General features: G+C 37.2%; 1 protein-coding gene across 1 annotated transcript in view; it reads right to left on the reverse strand.

Moving 5' to 3' along the window:
* Nucleotides 1–12,757, reverse strand: part of FMR1NB (FMR1 neighbor) — a 39,014-nt gene that overhangs the window by 9,631 nt on the left and 16,626 nt on the right. The window contains exons 3-4 of the mRNA XM_039256033.1: nt 12,469–12,609; nt 10,998–11,094 (exon numbers count right to left, since the gene is read on the reverse strand). Coding sequence (XP_039111964.1) covers nt 10,998–11,094; nt 12,469–12,609 — 238 coding nt within the window. The remainder of the gene's footprint in view (nt 1–10,997; nt 11,095–12,468; nt 12,610–12,757) is intronic.

The raw sequence follows: 12,757 nt of genomic DNA on the forward strand, positions 1-12,757 counted from the left end.
AATACCATATGTTTGCACGTATAGGAGGATTAGGAGGAACTTGACGGAGGACCAAGGGGGAGAAGAAGGGCGGAAATGGTGGGGGAAAGGGAGAGAGGCAAACCATGAGAGACTCTTGAATGCTGACAAAAACTGAGGACTGATGGATGTGGGGGGGAGGGGGGGATGGGCATGAAGGGCATGAAGGAGGGCACTTTGGGGATGAGCACTGAGTGTTATGTAGAAACTAATTTGACAATAAACTATTTGTAAAAAAAAAAAAAAAAAAAAAAAAAAAAATAAAGACCTAAGCACAAGCCAAGGAGAAAAACTAGAAAATGCTTAAAGCAAAGATATGGATGGAAACCCAAAAGAGAAAGAAAGATTTGCATATGATATTATCAAGAGGGAATGACAGATACACAGTCCTATCCTCAGCTAAAAGCTAGGTAGTGTACAGAAGAGGACCCCTGGCTCCAGACAGTGCTACTTAGCTATACAGAGCAACCAGGTTCTTACTTAGCATGTGGGGCCCAGAGATTGATAAGGCTGCCTTTGAAATGATGACTTTGAAGGTAATATTCACTTTTCTCCCCTCAAACTGCATTATTAGATTGTCACTGAGCTCCACTAGGTAAGATAGATATGAAGCAAATAAATACTTTTTCCTCAATTAATCATAAAAAAATCTCCAGGCATAAATGAAATAGTGGGTGAAAGCCAAAAATACATTTATGATTTACCTATGGCCTCTCTGTTGAGCTACTAACTTCAGTATCAAAAAAATATGATAATCAAAAAAATGAAACTACGTAGTTCTCAGTCTCTTGGGGACAGATGCGTTTCAGAATGCAGAATATCTGGGGTTTTACAAAGGCAATATGACATGATATACTGAATATTACATGACACTCCCATGAAGTCTACGGCAACATGTCATGATCAAACAGTAATATTTCTACAACAAAGTACATGAATATTCATTTTAAGCATTAAATAAGGACTAGAAAATGTCTCAGGTCAGGTCAGCTCAGGTTTTTCTGCCAAAAGAGTCAGGAAAAAAGCTTTAGGTTTGCAGAGCTTTTTGAATTTCAGAATCTTAGATAAGAAATTGGGGACTTAGACTTTTTTCTAATGTTGTGACTTCAATATATTTTATTTCACATATAATGACGATGTTTTCTTTACATAAATATTTTATTTTAAATTTAATGGCCTACATTTCACCTCAATTGACAAAGAAAAATGCAACATGATCTTATTATTTCAAAATGTACTACACTGGTTTTAGGTTCAGCCTTCTAACATTCATTACTGAAATCCAAAGTTACATAGTCTACCCAATATCTAATGAGAATCCCCAAGGGGAAAAGTAGGGGTGAAATGATTAGTCCAAAGTCCTAGAGGTGATTTTCTCCTTTTTATATAAAATGTCATATTGCGGCCAGCTTACTCACACTTGAATTGTACAGATCAATTTATCTCATATGAATTCCCTCATTAACACACTTGCTCATTTATGAAATAAACACCATTCTAAATACTAGAGACATAAAGATGAATAATATGTGGGTCCTGCCCTCAAGGAGCTTAAAAGTTAGAATTAAAGAGAGATATATAAGCTGATAATTATATCACATTGAGATAATCCAAACAGAGATAAGTAGAGATTGGTAGAAAAAAGACTGACCCAGTGTGGGGCAGAGGTTTAGGGTAAGCTTCCTAGAGGAGGTGTACTCTAAGCTTAGACCTGCATCCAGAGTGCAGTGAGCCAGATAAAGAAGAGTGGAGATGGGAAGATGTATAAGAGCATTTCAATCAGTGGGTGGTACACTGTGTGAAAATATCAGAGTGGTGAAGAAGCATGTTCTTTGTAAACATCAAGTAGAGTGGTGTGGCTGGAAACACTAAGTGGGGTCACTGGGAATTTCTTGTGATACAGATCTATAGTTGTGAGATTTTCTCAAAGAATTCCTAGGAACCTAGATCTAGGAACAGAGAAATTGTGTGGATTCAATTTTAATGAAACAAAGGAGCTGGAAAGAACGGATTCATGTATCAGACAATAGGATACAGGTTGGATAAAAGAAATCAGATGATGCTAAAAGAGAGAAAACCAGGGGAAAATAGAGAATTAAAGAACCTGGATGTCTCAATGAGAACAAGTGTAACAAGGGTAAAAGAAAAAAAAAAAAAAGCCCAGAAGACAAGGCATTTATGGTCAAAGAGTAGTTTGAGATTTGAAGTGTAAAATTTCAGACACTCAGAGGTTCAATTTTAATTTTTTTTTAAAAATTTACCCATTTTGAGAGAGAGTGTGTGTCAGAAAGAGCAGAGAAAGAGGAAGAGAGAATTAAAAGCAAGCTCCACACTGTCAGTGTAAGGAGATCAATATGGAGCTGAAACCCAAGAACTCATGAGATCATGGCCTGAACCAAAATCGAGAGTCAGATGCTTAACCGACTGAGCCACGCAGGCCCCCCTCAGAGGTTCATTTTTTTTTGAGTGACAAGATTCAGGATATGGGCATGAAAGTACCTGGCCAATACAGAATACTGGAAAGATTCCTCAGAATTGAGTACATCAGAGAACTCTGAAGCTATAGGCTTAGATGGCTCATAACATGCACAGAGAGGCTGCCCATGGAGATGATCAGATGGAGAAAAATACAACACCTAGCAAGTGCCCAGACCAAAGTAGGAGCTCAATAAATATTTGCAGAAAGAATGAATGTAAAAAGGATTGAAGTGGAGAGTCTAGTGTAGTTCTAAAGGGACTACATATCAGATTCATTTGGGGTGCTTTAGAAGATACAAATTGCAGGTCCAAATCCCATACTTACTAAATCATATTCTCTTGAGTACAGCCTGTGAATCTGTATTATTAAATATTCCCAAGGTTAGTTCCATAGAACCCATCTACAGACTAGAATATGATAAATACTGGTCTAATGGGTTGGTTTTTCCATGTTTCTTAACAAATTCTAATTCATTAATATAAATATGAATTCTTTAAGACAGTTAAGAAACATAACATCAATATTACAGACAAAAAAATTTATCAATTTATCATTTGAAACATCAAAAGATAGAAAATCCACCAAAATGACTGGCTAGATTCCTCCAATCATTATTTACTGAGTTGCCTACCACACAGTCTTAGAGACCTCTGGTTCTCAGACCTGAGTATACATGAGAATAACTTGTTGGGCTTGTTAAAACACAAATTTCGGGGCTTTAACCCTGGAGTTCTGATTCAGTAGGTCCAGTGTAGGGCCTGAGAACATGTATTTCTGACATGCTCCCAGGGGGTGATGGTGAGACTATCAGACCCCATTTGGAGACCCACAGCTCTAGACTCAAAGCTTAGCCCCTTGTCCTCACAGAAGTTACAATTTATCCAGAGAAAAAAAACTAATAACAGGAAACAAAGGATAATTATGTGTTAGACTATGCAGTTAAGAACACAAGTGCAGAAAGAGGCTGGGAGAAAAGAGAAAAGTTGGGATCTGGAGCATTTGTAGAACACTTCATGGACGAGTTAGGGCAGTTGAAATATGAAAGTAAAGAAAGAATTCAAACGAGAAAAGAGGAAGAAGAAGAACAATCCCAAGATTTGGGAGCAATATGGGCAAAAGAACAGAGACAAAAATAAAGCCTGGGGTATACCAAGAAAAATAAATACAGCAACCTGCATGGAACAAAAGATACATGTAGTTTTATAAGAAATGCTATTGGAGTTACAGAATGAATCTAATATAGAAAGCTTTTTTTTAAAATTTTTTAATGTTTTATTTATTTCTAGGAGAGAGAGAGAGAGAGAGACAGCGTGAGCAGGGGAGGGTCAGAGAGAGAGGGAGATACAGACTCTGAAACAGGCTCCAGGCTCTGAGCTGGCAGTCAGCACAGAGCCCGACGCGGGGCTCAAACCCACGAACCGCGAGATCATGACCTAAGCGAAAGTCGGACGCTTAACCAACTAAGCCACCCAGGCGCCCCTAATATAGAAACCTTTGAAAGCCACAGCCCTTTGCATGGGCTTAAAGCAAACAACATTGTGTTTACATCTACATTTCTTTTCTTCCTATTTTCTACAGTAGAAAAAGCAATGAACTCAGAAGACAGATCGTAATCCTTGCTGTATCATTGTGTAATCTTGAGAAACAGACCAAACTTCCCTGCAGCTCTGTTTTGAAGGTCATATAAAACATTGTATGTGAAAAATTTACATAAATTGGAAAAGGCCAAACATGCTAACTCTTTTTACATGCAATTTTTATGGAGTGTGACTTTTTACTTTGGGTATTTGTATACATCCCTTATGAGACTATTTGTTCCTTGAGAGCAGAGTATGATCTGAATCACCTTTTTGTCCTTCACACAAGGTCTGGAATCCAGATATTCTTGAATGAATTAGAAGTTGCTGAATAATATAATGAAATGAAATAATATACTGTCTTTTGTAGATGAATCTGGCAGGACATTACATGATGGATTAGAAGAAGAGTAGATTAGGAGTCCAAACTGGCTTGGCAAGTACCCTTACAAACTCCCTCCTTAAGGGCAAAGCCATATATTCCTATCAAAGTGCCAGGAACCTTCTCCAGGACTTATCTCCTAGTCATCTTTGAAACCCTACTAGGTCATCCTAGTTACTGTCTCTCCTGTATAAATTCTTTGAACACCTCATTCCAATGCCCTCTGCAGTTCTCAATCCTTTCTTTGCCTCTGGATGCTAACTGGCCTTGTGTTATAGGACCAAATGCCTGTGTCCCTAAAACTCATATATGTAAGGCCTAATTTCCAATGTGGTTACATTTGCAGACTGGGGACTCTAAGGAAGTAATTAAGTTTAAATGAGGTCATAAGGGTGGGGCCCCAATCAGCACAATTAATGTCATTATAAAAACTAATTTTTCAGTTTTCTAAACTAAAAACAAGAGTTTGCTCCTCCTCTCTCTCCTCCTTCTCACATGCATCAAGGAAAGGTGATGTGAGTAAACAGTGAGAAGAAGGCCATCTGCAAACCAGGAAGAGAGCCCTCACCAGAAACCAAATCAGCTGGCACTGCAATCATGGACTTCTAGCCTGCAGAACTGTGAGAAAATAAATGTCTATTTTTTAAGTTGCCTGGTCTCTGAAATTTTGTTATGGAAGCCCTATAAGACTAATAAACCTTGGTTGGGTGTTTTGTTGTTGTTGTTGTTGCTGTTTGTTTGTTTTTGCTCCTCTCCTAAAACTACTTACCCAGGACCGAAGTTGACAGCATACAAGACCTGGACTAAGGTAACAATAAATGTAACAATAAATAAATGAGAAGAGGCAAATCTCAGACTCATTCCAAAGGAAACCAAAAGATGACAGGTAGACTAAGAGAATAGATTACATATTAAAAATAAAGGAAAGGAAATAGTCACAGATGACTCCAAGGTTTCTAGCTTGGGAGACTAAAGAAATCACTGACAGAAATGGATAGCTGTCAAGAGGAGATGATTTTAGAGAAAAAAAGATATATTTGATTTTGTACATGTTGCATTTAAGGTGCTAACAGAACATCTAATTCATGAAGGCATTTGAAAATATGGAATAGATAGTGGTAAGGATTTCAGGATTCAGATTTAAAAGACTCATTCACTCAGAGAAGCCCAGAATATTATGATCAGAAAGGACCTTAGAGATGCCTGGGTGGCTCTGTTGGTTGAGCATCCGACTCTTGATTTTGGCTCAGGTCATGATCCCAGGGTCATGAGATCAAGCCCTGCATCAGGCTCTGTGCTGAGCGTAGATCCTGCTTAAGATTTTCTGTCTCTCTGTCTCTCTCTCTCTCTCACTCTGCCCCTCTCTCCTCATAATTTTTTTTAAAAACACCAAAAAGAAAGGCCCTTAGAAATTATCTAACTCAATTCTCTACCCTAATTTTATAAGAAAACCACTCCCAAAAGAAGTTAACCTCAGTATAAAACTGGTAGAAAAGACAAAACTAGAAAACAGATCTTTTTAAATGTTCTTTCTGCTACATACCTGTAATATTCTCTGGTAGATGAGAATAAGACTTTGGGAAACAACCACAGTTGGGAGAACAAAGAAAAGCAAACTGAGATGGATCAGAATGGCAAAGGAAACAATGAAATCCAAGGAAAGAAAGTTCCAAGAAGGGAGCCCTCAACAGAGTTCTATTGACCAAAGGTCAAGTTGGATGGGAACTGAGAAAAGGCCACTGCATTTTGCACTGAGGCTATTAGTTACTTGGCAACAAAATGTTCTTTTTAATAGTACCTACTACTCCCGACTTCTCTCAAATGCTGCCCTCAGAGTTCTTGCAATGGGAACATTTCAGACATATAATCTGCATATAATGAGATTCTCTTATTATTTCAGTAACTAAATTACCTTGAACAGGGTCCAAAAAGAACTGGCTTTATGTGAGTTTCAAATCTATAGTGACTCATGTTAGAGCAGGGTTCCAGTTTGCTCACATTCTCATCTGATCATATTTTATCAAAGTTCTTAGAGACTAGCCATACTTTTAAAATTTACAGACTTTATTTTCTTTCTCTGAGTTTACACGTATATAATCCTAGGTACTTCAAACCTTTCAGCAGTTGGCTAATTACTGCATTAAGCTTTTCAAAATAACATTACTAATTATATTGTACAGTATAATGAAACACACAAACATGGAGATTTGAAAATGTAAATGCCTATTTTTAAAATTCAATGGGTGATGATTTTTAGGCAATTTTTGACACATTTATTCCCAATTCTTTACCTCCCATTCTAAGAAAGTAAGTGGTATTAAGACTATCTGCATAATGAGAACCACATTATAATACAGAGAATCACGCAGCAGGATTTGTCTAAATGTAGAAATTTTCAGTAACAGCCATCTGGCAAGTAGCAACATTGAAAGTGTATGGGGGATGTGCTATTTACATCATCTGTGTATCAGATGATCTACAATCTTAAAAAAAAAACATGGCTTTTTATTAGTTGAAAGAAAACATAGTTTTGTCATTTTCAGACTGAGTTCTGGATTTTTTCTTAATTCAAAGTTGCAAATTCAATCTGAGGAAGGAAAAAAAAAACACAAGAAAATGCACTCCATCTGAGTTTAATAGGCATGGTATTATAATGTTTGAATTTTCCACCTTACCAAAGCTATGTGCATACTTAAGTATCATATCACTATATAATACACAGATGTTTAACTGGCCTATGCATGAAGATTAAACTTTATCTAAAAACAGATAAAGATTAAAAACTAAATTTGGCACTTGAGATTACTATTATTGGCACTCTATTACTGTAACGGGAACAATTCAGCCACCATTCTTCTCTTCTCTCCCAGTAGCGCCCTCCTCCCCTGCTTCCTTTTGTCCTCATCCACCTGATCTTCTCCTTCCTTCATCTCTGTGTAAGTCTTAAGCCTGCTAGTGACACTTAAGCCTAATGAGGTTTCTGATCCTTATTAATGAGAATAAAAATAGATCTTACATAACCTTGAAGATGTAATGAATTTCAAAATGTATCTTATATGCAAGTTTAAAAGGCTATTAGTAGCAAATTCTTAGAAAGCCTTTCACTAATGCTCTCTGCTCTCTTTTGTATATGTGCAACCAATTCAAGCTGGTTTGCGTTCTCTGTGTACCTGGTTCATACCACACCTGAACTCGAGTCAAGTAGAAGTAAACTAGAGATTACATTACAGATTATTCCAGAGGCAAAGTTCGGCCACTTCTGCTTAGAAATGACAAGTGGATAAGGGGTCTATACTGAGGGGACTTCATCTGGATATAATGAATTCTGTGGGAGCCCCCCTCTAAATCTTGTCCTCCCTTCAAAACTCAGATCAAATAGCACCTCCACCACAGAGCCCACTCTGCCCTCTCCCATTCATCCTGATCCTCGCTGCCTCAAAACTTTGGTAAGTTACTGCCACCACCCTTTTAGTCCTTAATTATATTCCATCATGTATTATTACTTAACATGTCATGCTTGGGGCTTATTTTAAAGTCGGTTTCAGCTCCTTGAAAATAGGGCCTATGTCTTACCTAGCAAAGAGAGTAACTAAATATGGTCAACTGTAGAAAGCATGAAGTAGGCACCAAAAGAATAAAATACATTTGGCTCTGGAAAGTGATTATCCTTTTCCCCATAACTGCTTTCATTTCTCCCACCTGCTCATATTACTTCTCATGTTTCATCCCTCTAACTCTTGCCAGTTGTTAGCTCCTGAGGCAATCATAAATGAAACACGCTGTCCAAATTGTAGGAGCTATGGAATGTCAAAACTTCACTAGTTTTGGCTTATAACTAAAGGCCGAGAGGGGATAGCTACAACATCTGAAGGAATGTATATTTAATGTATAGGTCAGGATCCAGCAGGAGGAGGAGCTTAATAGTATCTTCCAATGTCACAAGAGTTCTTCCAACAAATAGGCCCAGATCATGTTACTGCAGATCTGCTTTTGGCTTTTAGCCCCTAGTTAGTTGATTTAGACAAACAACTGTTTTTGGCTACTTCCTTTTCTTTTTTAAACCACAACACACTGATTTTACTGCTGCATCTATTTCCATTTTATGGGTCACTTATTCTACCTACTGTAATATTTTATCTATCTCTTCATTCTCTGAAATGAAGAACAGAAAGTGAACTAAGGGGATAGTTCTAAAGAGATATCTTGACCCCAAAAAGAAAGGAATGGTTAGCAGGCTTTGGCTTCCATTTAAGCTCCTTGTTTGGTATCAAGGAGAGAATCTTTATTTGAACACAATTATTCTCTTTGCCTCTAAAATCAGCTTACCAGGAGAAGCCTGACAGTGCCCCATCCACCCTCACACATCCACTGTTACTGGAAATTAAGCTAAGCACCAAGCACTAAGCAGATACTCTGGGGGTGCAAAAAGCAACCCAGGATGTCTGAAGAAACAAATAAATTTTTAAATAAATAAATAAATCATAGAAAACCAAATTTTTAACGTTCAATAAATATACTATTCACATTTTTCAAGTCTCTCAAGCAGTTTTTACTATATAGAAAGAAGAAAATATATTCTTATCAGAGAATAATTCCTTGAAATTAATTTTAAAGAAAAATCCAGGGGCGCCTGGATGGTTCAATCGGTTAAGCGCCTGACTTCGGCTCAGGTCATGATCTAATGGTTCACGGGTTCGAGCCCCGCGTCAGGCTCTGTGCTGACGGCTAGCTCAGAGCCTGGAGCCTGTTTCAGAGTCTGTGTCTCCCTCTCTCTCTGACCCTCCCCTGGCTCATGCTCGCTCTCTCTCTTTCTCTCTCTCTCTCAGAAATAAATAAAACATAAAAAAAAAAAAGAAAAATCCAGTGTACCTGAACATCCCCCTAAAAGTCTTTGGCAAAGACACAGTAGAGGAGCCATAATGAAAGTATTACACTAGGCCTATTATACCAGACATCCAGACTGCATGGCATAATCCTAGCCGCCATTTGCTAGCAAATATGATTTCATTTTTGTTTGTGGGTTATCTTTTATCTGAAATCAAACCCTGAAGGGGGAAGGGCAAAAAATTCTACTCCTATTCTCAATCACCTGTGGAAAGAAAGAAAATAGGAGAGGCCTAGGAATAGGGATTACACACTCGGTATAGAAAACTAAGTGAAAACTGAGAGATGAACTGTCATATAGCAAATGGGAGGAGCTGAAAGGCTACGACTCCACCCTATCTTCAAAATAGTCTGAGAAAATGATGTGAGTGATGAGAAAGTTTAAATTACTATAGGACTACCATCCTGGCTAGCCAATGCCATCTGCTATATTTCTGTATTTGCTCAACCATTAATGTATTCAACAAAAATGTATTAAGCACCTTAATATATGAGACATCATGCTATGGACTGAAAATACAGTGATGAATATGACACACTCATCAAACTCAAGGAAAAGGCACAAAAAAGAAAAAAAAAAAGACTTAATGATCTTTATGGAAAATGAGGTAACTTGTGTATAGTCTCAATCTTTCAGCGAAATCTAAACAATGTTTTGGTAACTCAAATACCACTTTCTTATTCAAATAAAAACACCAAAGATGCTTAATTTTCAACTGGTACCTTTTCTTTACCAGAGAACTGAAGGAAATACTTACACTCAGGGTCATGCTAGTGCCAACCCTGCACTTGCACAAAGCTGAGAGTGTGTGTCTCCTTAAATGTTGTGCTCCAGTCGCCTCACTCACCCCACCCTGGTCCTGGCCCTGCTCTCTATCTCCACCCCTACTGTTCCAGTAGGTGGTGAGCTATTTAAAAAAAACAAAACAAAACAAAAAAACCTTAGAAGTATGCCAATAGGCCACAAGGATAAAATCCACAGGGATGCTAAGCAGAAACATGATACAAATTGGCTTGAAGAGAGACCAAGGCTTTTAAGACCCAACGGTAGATGACCATTTACTAGATGGAGATAACACTTCTGGAAACCCTTCTGATTTGCAGTTAATAACCACTTCCACTCACATGCTCCCAGCTCACTAATGTATTTTTCCTCCCAAATGTCTGATGAGAGAATGTACAGACTATGCAAGAAGATGTCCAAATTTATGGAAAAATAAAGTAACATCAATTTTAAAATATTGTGGTAACTTGTGGCACCTGAGTGGCTCAGTCGGTTAAACATCCAACTTCATTCAGCTCAGGTCATGATCTCACAGTTTGTGAGTTCGAGCCCCGCGTCAGGCTCTGTGCTGACAGCTCAGAGCCTGGAGCCTGCTTCGGATTCTGTGGCTTCTTCTCTCTCTCTCTCTCTCTCTCTCTCTCTTTCTCTGTCTCTCTCTCTCTCTGCCTCCCCTCTCCTTCGTCAAAATAATAAACATTTAAAAATTTTTAAAATATGTTAACTTTATTTTAGGTTTTTCCTAGGCCAGCTTCTTTTAAACAAAAGGGACACAAACATAACCCCTGTGTTTCTAGTGCATATGAATAAATGTGTCTACACAGAAATATCCAAATACATGCAGCAATCAGCAAATAAAAGTTTATGGTTGCCTACCTCCTCTGCCAAAGAGAGCAGCAATAAATGGGCAGACATCCCAGGATGATCATGCCGATCACACCAAGCCCAAACATCCGGAACATCTGTGTAGGCTCTGTTGGTTTAATTATATCCTGTTACTTTTATGACTTAAGCAAGAGAAGCAAATCTGAGCTCTTTCATAAAGTCTTTATAAAAAACTATCAGTGAATAAAGTAAAATAAGGAGGTATTCTTATATGACAGGTAAATATCTTTGGTTCTCTATCAATAGCAGAAGTTTATGAAATCTTAAAACACAACTAAAAGGTACACTTGAAATACATGCCTCCTTAAGGAAGCCTTAACAAAATGAACCTAATGGTTTTGTTAAACAGGCTATTATGACTCATACTATATATTTCTTCCCATGGCCTAAGTGTGTTTTTTCCTTGACCATATGTTATACATCCTAGAGCACTCAAGAAGGGAATTAGTCTATGAATAGTAAACTTGTTAAAGGAATGGCTTCTTAAATGTTTACTTCCAAATTATAAAACATTAAATTAAATAAGAAATCAAGAATTTGCAGGTAAATAAGCATATTTTATTCTTATATTCATTTGGAAATGCATTCTAATATGACTGGGAAATTATAAGTCACGGTTCAATTTTTCCCTCCACAAAGGCTGAATGTCTCTTTACACATAACATAAAGACTAAACTGATGAATGAATTATAAACACTGTTTGAAAGTGTTGAAACTGTAATACTATATTCATGATCAGGTTTCAGTTTCCATTATTAATACTAGATGTTCAACAAAGACCTATAAATTGAATAGGGACTATATTAACCTAAGACACTTGTTTTACATGCATCCTTTTTATAGTATTTGTTAGTGTTTAATCATGTCTAATATGTCCATCATGGGACCAACTGGTAATATATCCCCTTAATCCAAATGCAGGAGGAAAAACAGATGGTCTAGTTCTCAAAACTTTGTAAAGAAAAAAAAATCTTAAGAACCTGATTCAAAAACAATAGAACAAAGAGAAACTAATAAACAAACCTTAACAAGGAACATGCAAGGCTATTGTTACATACTGAGATTTGAAGACATGATAAATGGGAAGAATTCTACTGGAGTAGGAAGAAAAGGTGAGAAGAGAAAAATAAGCTAAGGCATGTCTGATTGGTATCTTCTCCCAAGCACTAAAGGTTTTAGATCTCACAGACCCTGGAATCTCTGCAACAAGACAGAGATTGACTAAAGCAAAAGAAAGATAAGACTAATTTTGAACTGCCAAAGTCATATCAAAGGCTAAGCAGAAACTATTCATGAACAGAGACCTGCCCACCTCTGAACTTTTACAGACAGTGTTGCTCCAGGGCTGGAATCTTCCTTTAGGTGTTAAACTGAGAGATCCAAATTTAAATTTATGCCATTGTAACCTACTTATTCAATTTTTCAAAACATAAATATAATGAATGTAAGAGGATGAACTTACTATCCTTTAGTGGGACAAAACAGCTGACGTTATTGATCTTGAAGGATGAAAAACAGCATTTATATCCCAAACATTCAGTCTTGTTATAATCTTCCTGCTCATTGCAAGCCTTCACCACCTGATTCTGCTTTGGAATGCATGCTTTTAGAAACAAAATCCAAGAAAAATAATTCAGTATGGTTAATAAGCACTTTCCCTAATTAAGTAATTACTGCAAGACAATAAAAGAAAAACATTCAAATTGGTACATTTACATGTTTTTTAATGTTATATTATTTATTTTTGAGAG

Source organism: Hyaena hyaena, unplaced genomic scaffold, assembly GCF_003009895.1.
Source record: "Hyaena hyaena isolate Hyena2069 unplaced genomic scaffold, ASM300989v1 scaffold_555, whole genome shotgun sequence".
NCBI classification, from domain to species: domain Eukaryota; kingdom Metazoa; phylum Chordata; class Mammalia; order Carnivora; family Hyaenidae; genus Hyaena; species Hyaena hyaena.